The 23,427-nt window shown below is 42.2% G+C and overlaps 1 protein-coding gene across 1 annotated transcript in view; it reads left to right on the top strand.

Moving 5' to 3' along the window:
- PIEZO2 (piezo type mechanosensitive ion channel component 2) overlaps positions 1–23,427 on the top strand; it is a 343,960-nt gene that overhangs the window by 146,292 nt on the left and 174,241 nt on the right. Inside the window, exons 21-23 of the mRNA XM_085890260.1 lie at positions 257–382; positions 3,945–4,145; positions 22,303–22,507. Coding sequence (XP_085746386.1) covers positions 257–382; positions 3,945–4,145; positions 22,303–22,507 — 532 coding nt within the window. The remainder of the gene's footprint in view (positions 1–256; positions 383–3,944; positions 4,146–22,302; positions 22,508–23,427) is intronic.

Below are 23,427 nucleotides of genomic sequence, written 5' to 3'. Positions count from 1 at the left end.
CCTTCTCCTCCCAAATCACCTTTTACTGTTTGTTTCTCATAAAAAATTAAATTGTTTTGAGATTGACCAGCTTTGGATTCCTGTTCATATATCCATCTCGAATACTCAAGCTTCAGGCTCATTATTTGAGGATTCAGTGCATGTCCCTCTATTTTATTAAAAGGTATAATTTACAGATTGTCATCTCTGCATTGAATCAAATCTCTCTTACTTCCTTCCCCCCTCCCACATCGATTTCCATCACGTCCTCTTGTAGCCTCTCCTTAATGAGACCAATATAGAAGAAAAACTTTTACGAGCGTCAGTACTGTACGTGTCTCCCGTGGATCCAGCTGCCTGGGTTGGAGTTCGCAAGGCTCACCCAGTTATCACGTACATCAAGGTTTGACGTGTTTTGCTTAATATTGGTTGGATTTGCCTGTTGAGTTACCCTCTGAATCCTGGCTTATGATATCGGTCAACGTAGGTTCAAATCCCATAAATACCATATGTGTTTGTCCATCATACACTCATGTCCTTAGAATTCATGTGAAAGTGCACTCATGTTGACGAGTGTCTTTGATCTGTATGTTGTTTAGGTATAAACTTATTCCGCCATGAGCCTTAGATAACTAGAAATACAAATACTACGACACGCCTTGCCTGTCTTGAATGAGTGTGTTCAAGTTATTGGATTACTGGACACCTTTCTGGAACATTCATTGTAAGGAACACCTGTGTGTGATATCTAGTCATATGAAGAGTTTCCCTTTAACTGAACGAACACACGCACACACACACACACACACACACACACACACACACGTGTGTGTGTGTATATATATATATATATATATATATATATATATATATATATATATATATATATATATATATATATATATATATATATATAAAAAAAATATATATATATGTATATATATATATATGTATATATATATATATATATATATATATATATATATATATATATATATATATATATATATATATATATATATATATATATATATATATATATATATATATATATATATATATATATATATATATATATATATATATGTATATATATATATATATATATATATATATATATATATATATATATATATATATATATATATATATATATATATATATATATATATATATATATATATATGACTGTATGTGTTAGCAAATATCACCCATCGCTTCGCTGACAGGAATATTAAGGGGTGTGGAGAAAAAGAGGGAGCAGAGAGAGAGAGGGGAACGATGAGGGAGGGGAGTGTGGGGATTGGTGGGGGAGCGAAGGAAGTGGTGGAAAAGAAGAGGGGTTGGGGAAGGGAAGGCATGTGAGGGGAGGGGAAGGGAAGTCAGTGTGTGGGGAGGGGAAGGGAAGGCAGTGTGAGGGGAGGGAAGGAAAGGCAGTATGAGGGGAGGGGAAGGAAAGGCAGTGTTAGGGGAGGGGAAGGGAAGGCAACATGGGGGGTGGGGAATAAAGTGTGAGGGGAGGGGAAGGGAAGGCAGTGTGAGAGGAGAGCCTGTCCAGACATAGCCACTGTCTGGACATGCCTGGAGATAAGCGCCATCCTGACATAACCACCGTCCGGCCAGGCATGTATGGCGATAACCACTGTCCGAACATAACCACCGTCCTGATATATCTGGAGACACAGGGAGAAAGGCGTGGGAGGAGGGTGCTGCACTGTATTAGGAGGGGGTGGAGTGAGGATGGGACGAGAGAGAGAGAGAAGTGTGGGTCGGGGAGTTAGCAGAGAGAATATGTTTTGCTTTATGAACAATACACACACACACACACACACACACACACACACACACACACACACACACACACACACACACACACACACACACACACACACACACACACACACACACACACACACACACACACACACACACACACCAAACGCACCGCTTGACTGTTATGATGAGCATCACCATGGATTATGTCTCACATGGTAAAACTGCATAATCCGCAAAGTACAACTGTTCATCTGCCACCCAGACGATTGTTCCCACTAATGCAAACCATTCAACCAGAAGGCACGTGATGTGATCGTCATGTAAATCAAAACATGTGGAGTGTGAGGAGCACTCCCCCGATCTCCATTGGATGCAGTCCTACACCAAAGCGTCACTTCCAACCCAGAGGCCTTGGCCTCGACCATGTAATCTTTGTCTGTTTGACAGAGTCAAGCAGACATAGGTCACATGGTTAATATCAGTTAAGCATCAAATGGAGCCGCCTATCCGGATTTCGGGCTTGTTTGCCCTCATCAGGACTGCATACCGATAAATATCTAACCAATGATGACCACATTCATCGTTTAAATGGTCACATAAATTTTTTGATGATGTCATCGGTCACGAGATTCGGCAGCCATATTTTTATAAAAAAAAGAAATTCTAAAATCTTCTTCTCTGAAGTGTCTGAACAGATCGAGGCGAAACTTTACAGGTCTGACCGCCTATCCATGAGGAACAAAAGGTTCACAAATATGATGACATACGTTTGGCAGTCATATTGGATTGAAGAAAAATATTAAATAATGTTTTCTCTGGAATCTCTCAATCAATCGACGTGAAACTTCATATTTATGATCTAGTAGTGATGGGGAATAAGCCTGGTGTTGGCTTAGTGGTTAGGGTGGCTGGCTTGGGATCCTAGGATCCTGAGTTTGAGCCCTGGCCATTGAATTAACACCAGGGGGTTGACTCAGCCTGTCATCCTTCCAAGGTTGGCAAAATGAGTAACAGTATACTCTTCCCAGTGTATGCCCTGGTTAGAATAGGTGTACCATATCCCTGTGTGTCATAAGAGGTGACCAGGGTTGGCGTCAGGAAGGGCTTCTGGCCACAAAACATTGCCTCTAGAAAGGAACCATGATTGCATGGAGCCCGCAAAAAGCTAACCCCTACTCAGCAGGGAAAAATGGCTGCAAAAAGGCTTTTTCTTTTTCTTTTTCTTTTTTAGTGATTGGGAATAAAAGTTTTCAATTTCAACTTGATTGGTTGCATAGTCTGGCAGCCATAATTGTTTAATTTTTATGCCACCGCACCAAGGGTGCCGGAGGTATTATGTTTCCGGGTTGGCCGTCCGTCCGTCCGTCCGTTTGTCCGTCCGGATTTTCGTTTACGCGATAACTCAAGAAGCAAATTGTAGAATTTCATCAAACTTGGTAACAAGGTAAAGTAAGACAGGACAATTAAGTGATTAGATTTTGGGCCAGATGTGGTAAAGATCAAGGGTCAAAGGTCAAGGTCAAGCTCTGAAATTTTACTGTTTATGCCCTAACTGAAATATTGGGCAGAATTTCATCAAACTGGTACAAAGGTAAAGTTAAACAGGGCAATTATCTGACTAGATTTTGGGCCAGATATGATAAAGGTCAAAGGTCAAATATGTCAATACTCAAGTGTTTGTGCGGGAGAGCGGAGGCATACCAGTCGACTGCGCACAGTCGAAATACTCTAGTTTGTTTTATTTTATTTTATTTTAATAAGGCTCGCTTGGCTGTGCCTGTATGTTTTTTAGGGTAGAGGAGTAGCAGCTGAAATGTGAATCTTATCCACGTTCCTCCTGATGACTTCATCTTTACTTTTTGCTTGTTTGGGTTCCTTCTGATGACTCCAATGCAGGACTCTACTTATTTGGTCTTCCATTTGATTTGAATTAAATTTATTTTAATCCCATTCTAAATTAAATTGAATAATAAACAATAATAAATGAAACACATCATGGGTGTCAGGGTCAGGTGTCCAATCAAAGTGGGACGTCACTGCCAGCAGTTATAAAGTGGCAGTTATAATCATGTCTATTTACGTAACACACCAGTACACAAACACCACACAAAACTACACAAACACCACACAAAAGAAGTCTTGGCGAGTGTCTGCAATCTCTGATTGCTCTTTTTCTTGTTTGTTTTTAGGATCACGTGTCCATCTTGGCAGTCCTTCTGGTCGAGATCACTGTCTCCCGGCACCAGTACTACTACCGGCGACACAACAGCCTCGAGCCTCCACTGATGGCCACATTATTTGAGGGAGTCACTCGCAAACACTTAGACCAAGGGATACCGAGCTGTATCCGATACTTTGTCAACAATTTCTTCTATAAGTTTGGACTTGAGGTGTGTTTACTCAATGGACGACTTTAATGTCCTTTAATGTTCACTTTGAATAATGCCTTTTTTATGGATTTTCCAACTGTGAAACAGTGTTGGTAGTTGTTAACTTGGAAGCATGTCATAACTTTTTTTTCATCTTCAAGATTATATTTTTGGGTTATGAGGAAAGTAGCAAAGAGGTGTGTAGGGATAGCTGGCATATTTAATAGCTTCGTTCAGACAGGTAAATACTTTGAGAATTGCAGTAATGAGAAAGCAGATTACAACTCGGCAATGGGTTCCTTCACTCTTTGAGGATGGGGTCAATGTGGACACTGCTCATGTGAAGGTTGAGTGCCTTAATTCTGCAGAAAAAGGGCAAGGTTCCCAATCCACTTTAACTTCCCAATAAATCACACCTTATGATGATTGAATATTAAATCCCACTATCTGCACCACCCCCCCCCCCCCCCAAATTTCATCATTGAAAACATTCAAAGATGTAAACATATCTCTCAGGGCTGGCAGGATGGCTTAGAGGAAGGCACACTCACTTCTAAGCTGTCTAGCCTGCGTTCTATTCCCGACAGGTAGCGTATTCATCAGTGTGTGTGCTGTCCCTTGAATGGACGCAACACTGAGCATCCCGTCTGCCGGCATTTAGTTGATGGGTGTTAAAGACCCCACAGTGCCCTTTGCGAAGAGGAAAGAGGCTATGTGGTCATCAAAGGAGGCTATTGCCGGTAAGTAGTATAGATAATTGGAGTCCGAAGCCACCTTGTGCTACGAGGACTCCAGACCTCTGGGAATGCTCCCAGACCCATACTTTTAAAGATGAATATAGGCTTCTTGAGGTAATAGAGGTCTGACTTGAACCACCGAGATTTTTCAATTTGAAATTGACAAACTCCTTAGTATGCCTATGAAACATGATTATCATGGACGAGTGCATCAAACAATAGCTTGCAGAAATGCAGATATCTGAGCTTTTCCGGGGTGTTGTACAGAACATTTTGGATGAGCCCATTCTGTAAGCTGTGAAAAAGCACCTGCTTGAACTACTGCTTTCAAAGAAGTACCTACCTTCTGCCCCACCTCGAAAGAAGAAGGAGAGAAAGCGGAAGGCCATTCTGGGAAAGTTTTATCCCATACCTCCCCAGAAAACCCAGACAGTAGTTAGTTACCAAAAAGACATTCTCGAGCTGTTGAAACACGAGGAACAAAAAGATAACCTCATATTAGAAAAGACCCCCTGGGTCATTGAACATTTTCTGCGAGGGTGGCAGATGGATGCTCCAAAGATTCACCGACTAGAGGCTGACCCTAAATCCTTCCTGGAAGGTGTCCGCCCCCAGATTCAACAAACACTGGTGGAAGAGATCCTCGCCTTGAAAGGGGATAAATTTCAGCTTGCTTTAAAGGTTCTGTTCCAGAAGGGAAAGATTGACAATGAGGGGAAGGAGTGGGTGTATATGCCTGCAATGCTGCAGCACAAGCATGAGCGCGGTCTTGCATCCTGTGAGATCGATGGTGCACTTGACACGGCTTTCCCATACATCCTGGAGACCCTTGAAAAGTGGACGAGTCATGGCTCTGGCTGGGAGGTTGACAGAGTGGAAGTTCTGTGGCTGAACATTGCTCGCTACCAGCCTCTGAGGGGCGGCTCGTATATCCCACTGCCGCAGCTCTCAGAAACAAACAAGCCATTGTCAATGTAAAGAACAAAGATGACCATTGCTTCAGGTGGGCCCTCTGGTCTGCCCTGTTCCCAGTGGACTATAGGGAACATGCAAACAGACCCACTGAATACCCCACAGAGGATAGCCTCAACTTCACAGGGGTTGATGCTCCCACACCGCTATCACAGATCAAGCAGGTGGAAAGGCAGAATAACCTGGCTCTGAATGTATTTGGCTGGGACAGGAGGTGTTTGTCCACAGGCTTCGCAAGCAACATGAAGACATCTCCAGAATCAACCTACTGCTAATTGAGAAGGATGGTAAGTTACACTATACCTGGGTTAAAGAGCTGAATCGCTTACTTCACCATCAGAGTAAGTACAATGGGCACAAACACTTCTGTGTGTGAGAGAGGTGAGCAACTCCCACGAGTTGCTGCTGGAGGCGCATAGACTAGAATGAAAGAGCTTAGGGCAAACCGCTATAATGGTAGAGATCCCAGAGGAGGGGAAAAGCATGATCTCCTTTCATAACTGGCACAAGCAGTAACCAGCTCCCTTCATCATCAATGCTGACTTTAAGGCCCTTACCACTAAGATTGATGGGCCAGAGCTCAACCCCGACCAGGGCAACACAGAGAAGACGCAACAGCATGAGGCTTGCGGCTACGGCTACATTGTAGTAAGGTGTGATGGTCAAACAGAGCCTCCAGTGATCCACCAGGGTCCAGACGCAGCAGAACACTTCCTCAATGCCGTTCAGAAAGAGGAGAGACACCTTGAGGATATCATAAATAACCCTAAACTTCTGAGAATGACACCCCAAGACTGGAAGATATACATCACCAGCACCAACTGCCACATATGTGATAAGCTTCTGATAGTTGCAGGGGGGCAACGTGATGCAGTTCTCGATCGCTGTCATATCACCCGAAAGTTTTGAAAGGCAGCCCACAGAAATTTCCACCCAATTCTGGGGATAAAACAGAAACAAATAATCACCCCTGTGGTCTTTCACAACCTGATGGGCTATGACTCACATCTTGTGATGCAGTCTATCAGCAAGGTGAAAGGTACCATCACCTGTATCCTGAACAACATGGAAAAGTATATTTAATTCTCTTTCAAGCGTGATACTAAGGAGGGGACTCAAGAAGGTGAAAAAAAACTAAGAGCTCTTCGTTTGAATTCCAGTTCATTGACAGTGCCCAGTTCCCCCTGGCTTCCCTAGACAAGCTTGTCAGCAGTACAATTGGGGCATCTCAAGTGTGCACAATCTGTAAACAGGAAGAGCAAGGATTCATCAACAAGGACTGGCAGTTTGTGTCGAGGTGTCAGAAATGTGGTATAGAAAACTGCAAAAATCTAGACCCTTCATGTTTATCCATCACCGCAAGGCATACACCCGCACATGCGTACCTACTCTCGCATAAAGGGGTGTACCCCTCCGAGTATATGGACTCCTTTGAGCAGTTCACAGATCCTCTTCCTCTCCAGGAGGCATTCTACAGCAAGTTCAGTGAAGAGAACATCAGGGAAAAGGATTACACCCACGCCCAAAAGGTTTGGACCGCTTTTTGGTGTAAAGATATGGGAGACTACCATTACCTCTACCTCCGTACAGACGTGCTCCTTCTGGCTGATGTCTGAGACCTTCAGAAAGACCTGCAAGCAGCAATATGGTCCAGACCATGCCCACTACTACACGAGTCCTGGCCTGAGCTGGGACGTGCTTCTGAAGAAAACCAGCGTAGAGCTCAAACTTCTCACGGACTATGACCAGCACCTCTTCATCGAGAATGGTCTGCGTGGTGGCATCTCCATGGTCTCAAAACACCACACAAAGGCAAACAACCCACATGTCAATGTGTACATCTCAAGCAAACCGAATAGCCATATCTTATACCTCGACGCCAACAACCTGTATGGCTGGGCCACAAGCCAGTCACTGCCAACAGGTGGCTTTAAGTGGGTAAAGGATTGCGAGCAGCTTGCTGGGTATATATATATATATATATATATATATATATATATATATATATATATATATATATATATATATATATATATATATATATATATATATATATATATATATATATATATATATATATATATATATATATATATATATATATATATATATATATATATATATATATATATATATATATATATATATATATATATATATATATATATATATATATATGTATATATATATATATATATATATATATATATATATATATATATATGTATATATATATATGTATATATATATATATATATATATATATGTATATATATATGTATATATATATGTATATATGTATATATGTATATATATATGTATATATATGTATATATATATATATATATATATATGTATGTATATATATATATGTATATATATATGTATGTATATATATATATATATATATATATATATATATATATATATATGTATATATATATGTATATATGTATATATATATATATATATATATATATATATATATATATATGTATATATATATATATATATATATATATATATATATATATATATATATATATATATATATATATATATATATATATATATATATATATATATATATATATATATATATATATATATATATATATATATATATATATATATATATATATATATATATATAATGCCTACTGTGAGGAAGCATCAGCTGAGGAAATATAGAATAATTACTTAAGGAGAGGGTATATATCTTAACCCATTCCATTCTTCGAACAAACTCCAGGGTGAAGGAGTTTATCTTGGTCGAGGATACTACAAACCTAAAAGGCAACCCGGTGTTGGAGAACAATTTCGAAGTGGAGATGGAATAATGGATACTCCAATGGGCATTGGTTGAACGATTCTTAAACATAAAGACGTCATAGGTTCGACTGCTGCTGCTGTGGGAAATGTTGCGAGTGCTAATAAAGAGTGTGAAAGATGCTCAGAAGGAACCTCGTAAATTAGAGGCTATCAAAGAAATTAAGAAAGGTAACACTCAACTATCCCTACAAGAATAACAAAAATTTATCCACATATTGGGGTCAGGATTTTGAAAGTTTTAGCATAAAAAATATGCATTACTAAATATACACAAGTATGGAAGCGATTGATTGTGTCTACGATTTGGATGATACCATCATCTCAAACTCTACCAAAAAGGAAGACTACTTCAAGGTAAATTCTATCACAGAAACAGACTGGAATACAAACGGAACAAAAACTTTTGAAACAAATAATTTAATCAACAAACTTACTTGAATCTCGCCGATAATTTCTTCTTGTGTAAATTTACATTCACTCAGGCTTCTCAAAGCACAAACACCACACTTGTAAATGACAAGAAGTTGAAGCGGTTGATTATGTCTCTGCCATATCAGAAATTATGAAATTTACACTATGTTCATTAAGTGAAAGAATGGGTAAGGGGGCTGTTGAAGGTTTTATCCCTGATATGGCTATGGGAACAATCACTGACGTGGGCTATAATGAAAGAAAGTCAATGTATAATGATCAATCAAATGCAGAGAATAGTTTTACCATGGCAGTTCCTCTTAAAGGGATATTTGGATTCTATGATTATGATAAAGTCATGAAGATTTCAACTTACAGAGAAATAACAATGAAAAGAGAGTGCTCTTTGGTGTTGCTAATGCTTTCGGTGATAAAAATAAATTCATAATTAATGAACTGTTGGTATATTAGTGAATATGCTCCAAATCTGAAAACGGAGATGTTGAATAGAAGACTTCACTCAAAGAAGCCGCTGAATGTATCAATCCTGAAAAGGAGATAGAAACACATTAAACGAACCAACCTACCTACACTTGGAATTTGGGTGTTCTGAAAGGAAAGCTGCAATACTTGTGGCTCATATTTAAAGAACCAGATGGAGATACCGTGACTGATAAAACAACACATTGGCTGTAAATGCTAAGGTGAAACAACTTCGAGTTTCTCTGGGTGGGGTATTTTACCCACGAGATAGATTGGAAATTTATTGGGATAAAAATGATTATGGGGAAGCCTCCAAGTCTTACCAAAAGGTATGTGAAAGTAATGGAAATATGGAGCCCATTTTGGATATGGTTGCGTTTAAAAAGCTTTATCCAAAAGGTATGTTAAAGTAATGGAAATATGGAGCCCATTTTGGATATGGTTGCGTTTAAAAACTTTGTACCATCTATGCGATTGACCTGAGTTCTCAAAAGTAAACTATAAAGTCTAATAGAGTAGATACTTTCCTGTACATTGAAAGACGAGACAGTGAAGAAGTTGATACATATTGTTTGCTTTTGGAAGAAACTAAAATGGTGATTAATGCAGAAAATGGCACAATGGTAAATGTTACTTAATTGTTTGTTAGCAATTAAATAAGATAAGTGGCAATGTACCAATGTGAGTCTATGTTAATCAAAGCAACTTCAAAAAACTAAAATTATGCATTCAAGATCTAAAACTCTGTTCGATTAACATTGATACAATTCAAAGAAAAGGGGCTGTACGAATTTATGTTTTACGAATGAGAGAACACGTGGGAACCTTATATGACACTGGTCGGCTACGAGTAAAAATTACAAAACCTATGTTGAGGAAATATTCAATAAGGGAGACGAGTGGAGGATTTATTACATCCCTTCCGCTTTTACTGGCGGGTCTTGGTGCTGTGGGAGCCTTGACGGGTGGGATTTCATCGGCGGTAAAAACTGCTAACGAAAGGAAGGCTCAACTACATGCTCAAAAAGAGCAGGAAAGACAGCAGAGAGATTGTGAAACAAATTGCTGCGGGTAGCAGTGTGATTGCACATTTTGCTCAAAAGCTTGAAAACCTTCCAGATAAAGCTAGATTGTTAGTTGGAGGTATGCTTTCTTCTATTGCACAAGCTGGTGTTAAATTTACCAAAAGAGGCAATGGATTGTATCTTTCTGATAAATAAGCATGAGTATCAGCGAGTGGATTAAAAAATTTGGGAAAAATACAACCTCAAATGTAGAACTTCAGAAATATTGCAAAAGGCTGAAAATTGATGTAGTGATCTGCATGAGAGACAAATTATTAAGTTTGCCCAAAGATACCAAGAATGTTATTATGAATTTACAAGATGGTAGTGGAAATAGTTCTCATTGGTATGTGTTTTTAATGATAAGGCTGCTAAATATTACTTTGACAGTTATGCACTTCCACCACCAATTGAAGTTGTACATTTTTTAAGGGAAGGTGTTTATCCGACATTTCAAACACAAGCCATCGATTCGAAATGTTGTGGAAAATTATGATTATATGTGCTGTTTCACTCAACAACAACGGGGATTTTTATAGCACCATTTAAAATCTCCTATGAATATAAAGATGACGTATAATGGAAAGGATGGATCTACCTTCGGTGTGTCACAAGAGTTGGATATTGACTTGTCCAATTATTACACAAAAGCACAGCCAGAATGCCAGAAATATCATTTTACACAGACTATCAATATGAAGAATTCTTATAAATTAATGAATTACCCGAGTCCTGCAGATTATAACGACTTGGGAGATTAAATGATTTGACACAACACTTCGCTGTAAGCAAAACGGCTGTTTATTCAAAAAAATGCAGAAACATCAATATCAATGCCGAGTACTACATTGTTCAACATTCCAATAAAAATAGAATTTTTTAAACAAGGGCGTGTAGTCCATATGAGAGTAGCATCTTGGGGATACGATATGCCTGATTTAGGGTATAATTGGTCATTTTCTTTTACCTACAAGACCTTGAACAATTGAAACATTCTCACAAGGAAGACTCTTATCCGCTCAGTAGAGACAATGAGATTTGTGGAAGCACAATTAGCAAACAATGAGTAAAATAATTTGATCAGAAAAAAAAAATCTATGAAAGCCTCGCTATGGTTTATATTATTAATTCAAGAGAAACACAGTTGTTTGTAATAAGTAAGGGTTTTCAAACCGATATGACGATGGGGTGGTGGTGTGTGTTTTCATCTTTATATTTCTTATACTTCAAAAGAATAAAATCCATATAATACATGGCAGGAAGTGAGGGAAATCTTCAAGAAAATTACCATTTTTGTATCCAAGGATACTTGCGAGAAAAAGGCATTCGATATTTTGAGAAATATAATCTACAACACAAGAATGGAACATTCTCAATAAGTAGGTGGTTTTTCACTGATGATGCTCAACCTAGAAATATGGAATTATTGAGAGTATTAAATTAACAAAACGTATTAAAATTTGCAAAACATAGAGCTCTTTTAGAAATTGTGAATAAATGTTACTGGTTCTCCATTCTCAGGAAAATAACTACAGATGCAGGAATATCAACAAGTCCAGATGAATACATAGATGATATTCTATGGGGAGATGGTTCAAAGGTTAATGAGGATAGGTTGAAGATGGAATCCAGAAAAAGGAACACGTTGAAATAATTAGTGTTGAAGAATTTTTTGAAAGGGTAAATAAATTAGACCAAAAAGGTAAAAAGGTAGAGAGACTTGTAAAAAGGTAGAGACTCCTGCACTGTGGTAGTAGACTTCTCTCTCCTGCACTGTGGTAGTAGACTTCTCTCTCCTGCACTGTGGTAGTAGACTTTTCTCTCCTGCACTGTGGTAGTACAACTTCTCTCTCCTGCACTGTGGTAGTAGACGTCTCTATCCTGCACTGTGGTAATCGACGTCTCTCTCCTGCACTGTGGTAGTAGACGTCTCTCTCCTGCACTGTGGTAGTAGACGTCTATCTCCTGCACTGTGGTAGTAGATGTCTCTCTCCTGCACTGTGGTAGTAGACGTCTCTCTCCTGCACTGTGGAAGTAGACGTCTATCTCTTGCACTGTGGTAGTAGACGTCTCTCTCCTGCACTGTGGTAGTAGACGTCTCTCTCCTGCACTGTGGTAGTAGACGTCTCTCTCCTGCACTGTGGAAGTAGACGTCTCTCTCCTGCACTGTGGTAGTAGACGTCTCTCTCCTGCACTGTGGTAGTAGACGTCTCTCTCCTGCACTGTGGTAGTAGACGTCTCTGTCCTGCACTGTGGTAGTAGACGTCTCTGTCCTGCACTGTGGTAGTAGACGTCTCTGTCCTGCACTGTGGTAGTAGACGTCTCTCTCCTGCACTGTGGTAGTAGACGTCTCTCTCCTGCACTGTGGTAGTAGACGTCTCTGTCCTGCACTGTGGTAGTAGACGTCTCTCTCCTGCACTGTGGTAGTAGACTTCTCTCTAATGCGCTGTGGTAGTAGACTTCTCTCTCCTGCACTGTGGTAGTAGATTTCTCTCTCCTTCACTGTGGTAGTGGACTTCTCTCTCCTGCGCTGTGGTAGTCGACTTCTCTCTCCTGCGCTGTGGTAGTAGACTTCTCTCTCCTGCGCTGTGGTAGTGGACTTCTCTCTCCTGCACTGTGGTAGTAGACTTCTCTCTCCTGCACTGTGGTAGTATATTTCTCTCTCCTGCACTGTGGTAGTGGACTTCTCTCTCCTGCGCTGTGGTAGTAGACTTCTCTCTCCTGCGCTGTGGTAGTAGACTTCTCTCTCCTGCGCTGTGGTAGTAGACTTCTCTCTCCTGCACTGTGGTAGTAGACGTCTCTCTCCTGCACTGTGGTAGTAGACTTCTCTCTCCTGCACTGTGGTAGTAGACTTCTCTCTAATGCGCTGTGGTAGTAGACTTCTCTCTCCTGCACTGTGGTAGTAGATTTCTCTCTCCTGCTCTGTGGTAGTAGACTTCTCTCTCCTGCGCTGTGGTAGTAGACTTCTCTCTCCTGCGCTGTGGTAGTAGACTTCTCTCTCTTGCACTGTGGTAGTAGACTTCTCTCTAATGCGCTGTGGTAGTAGACTTCTCTCCTGCACTGTGGTAGTGGACTTCTCTCTCCTGCACTGTGGTAGTGGACTTCTCTCTCCTGCACTGTGGTAGTAGACTTCTCTCTCCTGCACTGTGGTAGTAGACTTCTCTCTCCTGCACTGTGGTAGTAGACGTCTCTCTCCTGCACTGTGGTAGTAGACTTCTCTCTCCTGCACTGTGGTAGTAGACGTCTCTCTCCTGCACTGTGGTAGTAGACTTCTCTCTAATGCGCTGTGGTAGTAGACTTCTCTCTCCTGCACTGTGGTAGTAGACTTCTCTCTCCTGCACTGTGGTAGTAGATTTCTCTCTCCTGCACTGTGGTAGTAGACTTCTCTCTCCTGCACTGTGGTAGTAGACTTCTCTCTCCTGCACTGTGGTAGTAGACTTCTCTCTCCTGCACTGTGGTAGTACAACTTCTCTCTCCTGCACTGTGGTAGTAGACTTCTCTCTCCTGCACTGTGGTAGTAGACTTCTATCTTCTGTTGTCTGAGACCAATCCTGTTCTTGATATACAGTAATGATCTCTCTTCATGGTAAATCGATATTTTTTTCAGGAAAGTTTGATGTTAATGGAAGAGCAAGTTGACAGAGGGTAAAAAAGGTTCCAAATTGACAGTGAGGGCACGTTTGGACGCAACCAATGGAATTAACAAGCAGGACGGGGGTTGATAGGAAAAGGGGAAGGAAATGCAGTAACCTGTAAGTAAGAGGCTTGGGTTAGGTTGGATTAATTGGGGCATAAAATATCACCAGATTGGATGGGGGTGATTTGAGATGATAGTTCATCTCTTGCTTGAAGCCCTGGAGGGAAAGCTTCGGATTGAAGAACTTCATGATGGTAGTAATACTGTACAAATGGGATAATTGAGAGATAAAAAGTTGCCGTGTACAGTAAGTCTGGATTTTGGGAGTTTAACGAGGATTGTGTTACTGGGAGAGGTAGTACATCCTGGAGGAGCTGGGGTAGTTCAGAGAGCTGTGAGATTGGAGGGAGCTAGAACACAGGAGAGATGGTACAATATAAAGCACCACTGAGCTCTCTGCCTTGTGAGAGTGGTGTTCCTTGTGCTTCAGGCTCATTACAGGAGATGCCATTAATTTTGAGAGCCATAGATTCCACAGAATCCAGGAGAGAAAGATGTGGTTCCAGGCTGCTAGCACAGAGGGAAGAGCAGTACTACAGGCCTTGTAGGCTGTGAGTAGTTATGATTGTTCAACGGATGACTTGGAACGACAGAGGATGTCTCAAGATGATGAGGGTCTGCATCTGGCCTGTCAAGTCAGATTGACGGTTTTCACCCCAGTACATGTCAGGCCATACAGATTGGGGTGGCAGGGTGTGTGGTTTGGGGCAGCAGGTTGTGAGGATTGTGGTGGCAGGGCACATGGAATGTGGTCACATGGCATGTGGATTGGGATTGCGGGGTGTGCAGATTGGGGTGGCAGGACACGCAGATTTAAGTGGTAGGGAATGTCGATCGGGGCAGCAGGGTGCACTGATCTAAGTGGCATGGCATGCAGATTAGGGCATAGGATTAGATGTGTGATGTATATCAATGAAATTTGACTTCCGGTTCCGGTTTTGAGCAGCGAGAGGTCTCCTTTGGGGCTCCCTGCTGACGTTCTCAAAGCTAAGTTTCCGGTTGTTATTTGTCCCGTTTTAAGTGTTTAATTTTCTCACCTACATGTTACTGTGTGTTGCTAGTTCGGTTTTGTTTCAAAAATCGTGCTATTTTGTGAGTATTTTTGTCGACGTTCTTACCTGTGCTTGAGGCCAAGGCGTAGGCTTGAGGCCTACCGGTTCCACTCGGTGTTCGATCGTTTTTTTTTTTTGTTTTTTTTTCTCCCCATTACCTTCATTTTCTATCCTCCCCATTACCTTCAATTTTAATCCTCCCCACTTTCCAAACATCCCCCATTCTCCCAACTAATCTCTTTCTTATCTCAAAAAAAAAAAAAAAAAAAAAAAAAAAAAAAAAAACAACCTAAAACAACAACACGCTCACCTTCTCCCGATTCTGCTTCTTCTTCTTCCTCTTAACTTCCTCCTCGTCTTCTTCCTCGATTTTTTTTTTTTTACACTTCCATGACCTAATCTGTTGAACTCTCTCATATATTAATATGAACAACAACAACAACAAAAAAAAAAAAAATATATATATATATATATATATATATATATATATATATATATATATATATATATATATATATATATATATATATATATATATATATATATATATATATATACCCAACAACAACAACACGCTCACCTTCTCCCGATTCTGCTTCTTCTTCTTCCTCTTAACTTCCTCCTCGTCTTCTTCCTCGATTTTTTTTTTTTTTTACACTTCCATGACCTAATCTGTTAAACTCTCTCATACATTATTTGTAACAACAAAAACGATCTTATAATGCTTCATCTTCCTCTCTCACACATGTGGTACTCTTTACTGTTTCACAATGCACTACTCTTCTGCTATTTTAACAGACTGCTCTCATTTCGACCTCTCCTTCATTCCTTGCCTAAAAAATCCAACTATTACAGCGCTTCTTCTCTCCATGCTCTGAATTCGCCTTCATTGCACCCATCAAGAATTGTGTTAAATCGCATCTCTGACCTAAAACTTTTAAAAACCACAGTTTGCCATGGATGCTCGCTTTCCATCAACCATTCTTTTTTTCCAAATTCAGTGCCAACTCACCCCCCTCACCCCTCACTCTCACTCTCAAAGCAACCATCCCACTCTTCTCCCTCCAAGCCTCCCTCTCACCTCTCTCAAATATCCCCCCTCACCTTTCTCCCACCTTTCATCCCCCTCACTCTTCCTTCTCAAAGTTGCCCCCCTCTCATCCACCAACCTGCCTCCCTCCACTGCCCTCTCACCTCCATCTCTTCACTCCACCTCCTCAAATCCTCAACTGCCTTCTTCCCCCTCTCTTGTCTCCCCTCTCCCCCAGCACCACAGAGCCTTTTCTCCTCCTCATTCGGCCCCCTCCCCTCGCTGTTCTGCAATACCCCACACTCCTTCAGCAACCCTCCTTACCTGCCCCCCTCGTCCCTTGTCCTACCCTCCCCCTCCCCCTCCACCTCCTGCACCCCAAAGCCTCCTCCCCTTCCTCTTCATTAAAAGTGTGGACCTCAAATATCCGGGGCCTTCGCTCAAACCTTTCAGATCTTTCCATACAGGTTGCCACTGACAAACCAGACATTATCTGCCTAACAGAAACTTTCCTCTCCCAAGACGTGTCTGACTCCCAAGTATCTCTCCCTGGCTACTCCCTCTTACGGTATGACAGACCTGAGCCTCGTCCTGGTGGAGGTGTTGCTCTCTTCATCAAAGACTCTATTCCTCACTCTCCATGCACTGCTCTCACTCCCCCACACCCCCAGGAATACCTCTGGCTTCGGCTTCCCCTCCACTCCCACCTCATGTTTATATGTGTACTGTACCGTCCACCGAACAGTGATGACTCCATCTACACCTCACTATCCGAAAACATGGACCATCTTCGATCTTCTCATCCAAACTCTCTCTTCCTCTTATGTGGTGACTTCAATTGTCATCACGCCAGTTGGCTAGGTGTTGGTACCTCTCTCACCTGCCATGGGACATCAGCAAAAGCTTTCTGCGACTCATTGGGACTGACTCAATCGGTCAACTTCCCGACCCGGATCTCAACCAATGGTACTCCATCTCTTCTGGATCTGATTTTGACAAATTTCCCTGACAATATCTGCTGCTCTTCCTTCGCTCCAATTGGTTCTTCTGACCACGTCCTTGTTAAAGTGGACATCTCTCTGGCTGTTATCAGAGAACCACGTCACCGCCGTCGAGTCTGGCATTTCACTCAAGCCGACTGGCAGGGTCTCCGAGCAGCCATCAAACTTAAAGACTGGTCTCCTATCACTACTTTCTCAAACATCAACTCATCCTGGGAATTCTTTCAAAGAAACTTGCTCTCCCTCATGCACAGATTTATCCCTTCTCGTGTTCAGTTGTCTTACCCTTCCTCCCGCCCTTGATTTACTGAAGCTTGTGGCGAGGCAGTTGTCCTGAAACAACTTGCCTTTGCCTCATGGAAAGCAAACCCAACTGAGGGCAATCTCAGTTCTTTCCACAAAGCTCGGAACAAGTGTGTATCTACCCTCAGGAGAGCCAGAAAACAACATCTTTCTCATCTCAAGTCTGAACTCTCAAACTTCTCTCCCTCCTCAAAATCCTGGTGGCGTTTAATCAAATCTGTTTCTGGTGTATGTTCCCCCTCCATCCCCTCCCTTACCTCAAATGGCCGCACTGCTGATTCCACACGTGATAAAGCTGAATGTCTAAACTCGGTGTTTGCAGCTAAATCTTGTGTCCTAAACCCATCACTATCTCTACCCACTTTACCCAGTCGCACCCAACTGTCCCTGGACTCTGTATCCTTTTCTCCTGACAAGGTGGAGAGCTTGCTTTCAAACCTCGAGTCAGATTCTGCAACCGGTCCAGACGGCATCAGCCCACGTGTCCTCAAAGCCTGCTCTTCTGCTCTTGCTCACCCTCTCTCTGTTCTATTCACCCTCTCATTTGCCCAAGGTCATCTGCCATCTGCTTGGAAATCTGCTAACATCACTGCCCTGCATAAAAAAGGTGCAAAAACAGATCCCTATAACTACAGACCAATCAGCCTTCTCCCAATCATCAGCAAGGTGATGGAATCCATCATCGCCTCAGATATGAAATCCTTCCTCTTCTCCAATGGCTTGATTTCCAATCATGAATTTGGTTTCAGACCAGGTCAATCTACCCTGGATATGCTGCTTCTGCTCTCCCATCAATGGATGGAGGTCCTCAATGCCAGACAGGAAATCCGAGCCGTATCCCTGGACATATCACGTGCTTTTGACACAGTCTGGCACCCTGCCCTACTCACCAAACTCTCTTCCCATGGTATCAAAGGCCATCTCCACTCATGGCTCGCAGACTTCCTCTCCTGTCGCAGTCAACATGTGGCCCTAAATGGAATTCTTTCATCCCCTCTTCCTGTGCAGGCTGGAGTTCCTCAAGGTAGCATTCTGGGCCCTGTTCTTTTTCTGGTTTTCATCAATGATCTCTCGGACTCTCTGGAAAATCCTCTATTTCTCTTTGCCGACGACTCCACCCTCTGCCGTACCATCTGTCATCCCTCAGACCGGCAAGCAGCAGCTTCTTCACTCACTGCAGATCTGGATAAAATCACAAACTGGTCCAACACGTGGAACATGTCTTTCAATCCAGACAAATCTCACACTTTCACTATGTCTCTTCGAAAGGACCGTTTACAAAACCCCCCCATCCACTTTCTCAACAATCCTCTGGAAGAAGTCTTTTCTTTCAAGCTTCTAGGTCTCACTATCTGCCATGACCTTTCCTGGGAAAGTCACATTTCCAACCTCGCCTCAAAAGCCAGTCGCCGACTGGGAATCCTCTGTCGTGCTAAGTCCTTCCTCGGCCCTCTTGAGCTCCTGACCACTTACAAAGCTTTTGTCCGTAGCCTGATGGAGTACTGCTCTCCCCTCTGGGCTGGTGCTCCTACCTCCCACCTTTCTCGGCTTCACGCTGTCGAAACCAGGGCATTTAAGATCATCGGCATCTCCCGCAATGAAGCTGAGTCTTTGGGCCTCTCACTCAATCACCGCAGGTTGGTCGGTGGTCTTTCTGTCTTCTACCGACTCCTCTCCAGCCTTACCCCCCCTGCTCTCTCTGCGATTTGTCCCCACCACATTTCCACAGGGCGCTCAAGGTCCGCCAACAACCCCCTTCTGGTAAAACTACCAAAATCACGAATCACTGCTCATCTTCACTCTTTCATTCCTCTTTTTTCCCGCCTTTGGAATAAACTTCCTCACTCTATTCTTTCCCATTCTTCCCTCCAGGCTTTCAAAACAGCTGTTCACCACCACCTCTTATCTTCCCCCATCCAAATCCTCGATCTTTTCTACCCCCGATAATCCACCCAAGCCCACTTCCTTCATTTCTCCTACTTTCCTTCCTGAAAGTCCCTGAAATGTCCATCTTCTCTTCGCCATGTTCCCCGTCCCATCCCCATCCCTCTCCCTTCCACAGTTCACCTAATGTGTCTGTTCCCCACTGTTTTGTCCCTTCCACTCCCGCCCCTCTTGTCTCATGCCTCCTTGCTGTGAGTTGTGTGTTTGTTCTCATACGAGCCTCGACCAAGGTATACAAAAAAAAAAAAAATGGTTGACGGCTGTGTTTGCAGCACATGTTGCAAACAGGATGTTTCTTCTGAATCGGAAGTTCTACTAAATGAAAACAAACATTATGACCAGCTTGATGGGATGGGTTGTTGAAAGCATGAAGGAAAGCAAATGTTTGCTTTTGTGGTTTTCTTGCTGGCCTATTGTTAATAAAAGGATCAGTATTGGCATGAGTTATTAATTGTGGAAATGTTCCCAATTTTCCATAATTTGAAGTTGAGAGCATCCATTAATTGCTCACGTAAAATAAACAGTATGCCCTCCACCGACATGGAATAACTTGGGCGGAAGCCAAACTGAAAGTCAGAGATTAGCTCTGACTATCAGATTGAACTCTATCTGTCTAACCAAACTGATAGCCAAACTGAAAGTGTTTTGGCCTTTACCCTTCGTCAGAGCAAGAGAGACAGAGAGAGACGGAGACTGACCGACCTCCCATTTCCCTTCTCTTTCTCCTTTGCTGTGACAAAGGGTAAAGCCCGAAACATCAGCACCTTGTCATGCTTCATGGCAGATAACTTGAACAATGTTATTCTTTTGAAGTTGACAAACAGTTTTGATGATTAGCCTGTTTATGTTACCAGAATAAGTTGTATGCCTGGTATTGGCTTAATGGTTAGGGTGGTGGGCTTAGGATCCTAGGATCCTGAGTTCAAATCCCACTCGGCTGTTGAATTAATACCAGGTGGAGTTGACTGTGCCTGTCATCCTTCCGAGGTCAACAAATTGAGTGCAAGCTTGCTGGTATACTGTGTCGGAGTGTTGACCCGTCCAGGATTGTGCCCACGAGCCAAGGAGATTACTTAGGCAGTACCAATGATATGCACAGAGTGTGGTCCCAATGGATGGATGGATAAGTTGTGATAGATGACTTTAGAGAGGCAAAGGATTTTTCAACCCGAGGAGGAGGTAAGTTCACATGTCATAGGATGTTTTTATATTGAGGTGTGGGATTGATGCCCGAAGAGAGGTAGTTTAATGAAACTGCACTTATTTTTCAAGGTATTCCGCTGCTATTTCTACAAATTGTCTTATTGATGTAGCAGTACCTGAAACTATCTGATTAGACATATTTTGACCAGTTGTTCCGTTGTTATTTTAGTGGTGACGAAGGTTGTCTCCACTCCATTCTGGTGAGAAATGATGGACTGAACTCTCATCACACATCAAGTCATCAATACATCATTGAGATCTGGTACCATTCTCGGAACTCTGTTTCAATGACCAAGCAAGTGGCCTTTTGATGAAATGTTCGGGACATTGCTACTCATCTTGCAGGGACCTTATTGAATTTTCAACGAGATTGAATGATCTTTTCCATTGCCCTTCTAACACTGACATCCATTTCTGTATTGTCAAACAGCAATCTGACAATTCTGCCAAATTTGCTTTGCAACACTTAGAATGTTTGCTTGAGTAGCAGTTGGTTGTAAATGAGAATGCTCAAGATTGTCACCAATTCACGGCCATTTATGAAACACAGCTATGTGGAAGACGTGCATCACCACCTTGAACAAACAGTATCCCGTGGATTTCAGTCTGTTTGGTATTCTCCCTCATAGGGAATGCATCGATACACTTCTATTCCACAGAATCTTGAACTGACCCTGATGTCTGGGTTTTACTCAGTAATGTTCTGACAAGTGTTCCTGTATAATATCATGCTCATTGTCAGAGACAATAACGTTGTGCAAAATTCCAGCAAATCACTATTATTTCTCCATGGTCTACAAGATAAATGTCCGCATGAACCCTGAACCACCCTCATACAGGGACAATTAACAAATCAGCGGAGTACATCCATTGTATTCAAATGCGCGATTCCAGCATCACGAGCATTGTGCTCAGAGGGGAATTTGATGCTTTCAATCCAATATGACGGCTGACATATGACCCAGTAATCACAATTCTGTGACTCTTGGTTGCACAGAAAATGTGGTATTCCAGTGGGAATAACAGCCTATTTAGTCTACCGCAGGATGAAGGCCTCAATCAACATGGTCTATTCCATTCTATTCAATACAATTTGAAGCCGTTGTACTGAAGCCACTTTTTCAATGTCATGTCCATCTGATCTTCGGTCTACCTTTGCTTCTTCCATAGCCTTCTCGAAATTGCCAGTTTGTAATTCTTGTCATCTACCAGTTGTCTCTTGTTCTTGCTCGATGTCCAGCCCAGTTATATTTCGGTTCTTTGATTGGGAGCAGAAGATCAAGGAATTTTGTTTTCTCTTTAATCCATTCTTTTGTTATGTTCGAGTCACACTGGAACCCAAATCATGGTGATGTGTTCCTGATATTTATGCTACACTTGTGAATTCACTGGCATGGAGATAAGCGTAATTACTGCTTATAAAACTAATATTGTGCAATATGTGTGCAGGCATGTTTTTTAATGGCGGTCAACACGATCGGTCAACGCATGGACTTGTACGCAACCGTGCACGGGGCCTGGCTGCTGGCGCTGCTCTCTCACCGGCGCCGCAAAGCCATCGCAGAAGCTTGGCCAAAATACTGTACTTTTCTCTCTGCCCTGATCACGTGGCAGTATCTCCTGTGCATCGGAATGCCACCAGCACTCTGCCAAGGTGGCACACACATCTGTATGTACATGCGTATTGGAGCTCACAATGTGAATTTCGGTTACTTATACCTTATTGTGTTCAGGCTTCCTACCTCTCATTTAAAAATATCCTTCTCCGACATTGCTCCCTCTTCTTCCCTTCCTTTCTGTTTCATTTCTGGATTGCTTGCAAACGTACGCCCCATCTCTCATTGCATTCATGATGTGCGATGTTTCATTTGTGCCTTTAATCATCCTTCCAGTCACCCAAATCCTTATGTCAGTCTTCATCCATCTGCCCTTGAAATTCTGAAAACAAAACCCATTTTGTAAAGAGTGTGTGATTAAGGTGGTAAACCCCTTCATGTCAGTACCCGACCCGACATCATCCCCTTCATGCGCGGGTCCCCCACAATCGTTCCGCCACCCCCTCCCATGCCTACTTGGGATTCCCCCACCAAAACCCCTGCTTTGTGTCCCCCAATTCACTCTTCCTCCACCCCCTTCCCCAACCTCTTCTTTGCTTACCCCACATGCCACCTATCTCCATTTTCCCAATGTCCTGCCCAATCTGAATACACCCCTACCACATTCCCACACCATTCCAACATGGCTTCTACCCTATCCCTAACTATATTGACCTCCAACATCTGAGACCTCCGCTCCAATCTCAGAGGTGTCGATCCAGGCTGCCACTGATAAACCTGATATTATCTCCTTAACAGAATCCTTCTTCCCATATAATGTCCCAGATTCTTCTATGTCTCTCCCTGATATTGCCTCATCCAGTTTGACAGGCCTGAATACCATCCCAGTGGTGGGATTGCAGTTTAGTTCAAGAACTCCATTTTTCTCTGTCCTTTTACTGCTCTCACCCTGCCAAACCACCAGGAGTACCTTTGGCTGTGCTTTTCCCTCTGCAACCACCTCTTGTTTGTCTTTGTG

This window comes from Eptatretus burgeri, chromosome 7, assembly GCF_056783735.1.
Source record: "Eptatretus burgeri isolate ZD-2024b chromosome 7, Ebu_testis_v1, whole genome shotgun sequence".
NCBI lineage: Eukaryota > Metazoa > Chordata > Myxini > Myxiniformes > Myxinidae > Eptatretus > Eptatretus burgeri.
Note: the sequence above shows the minus strand (reverse complement) of the source record. Positions and strands in the feature narration are given on the sequence as shown.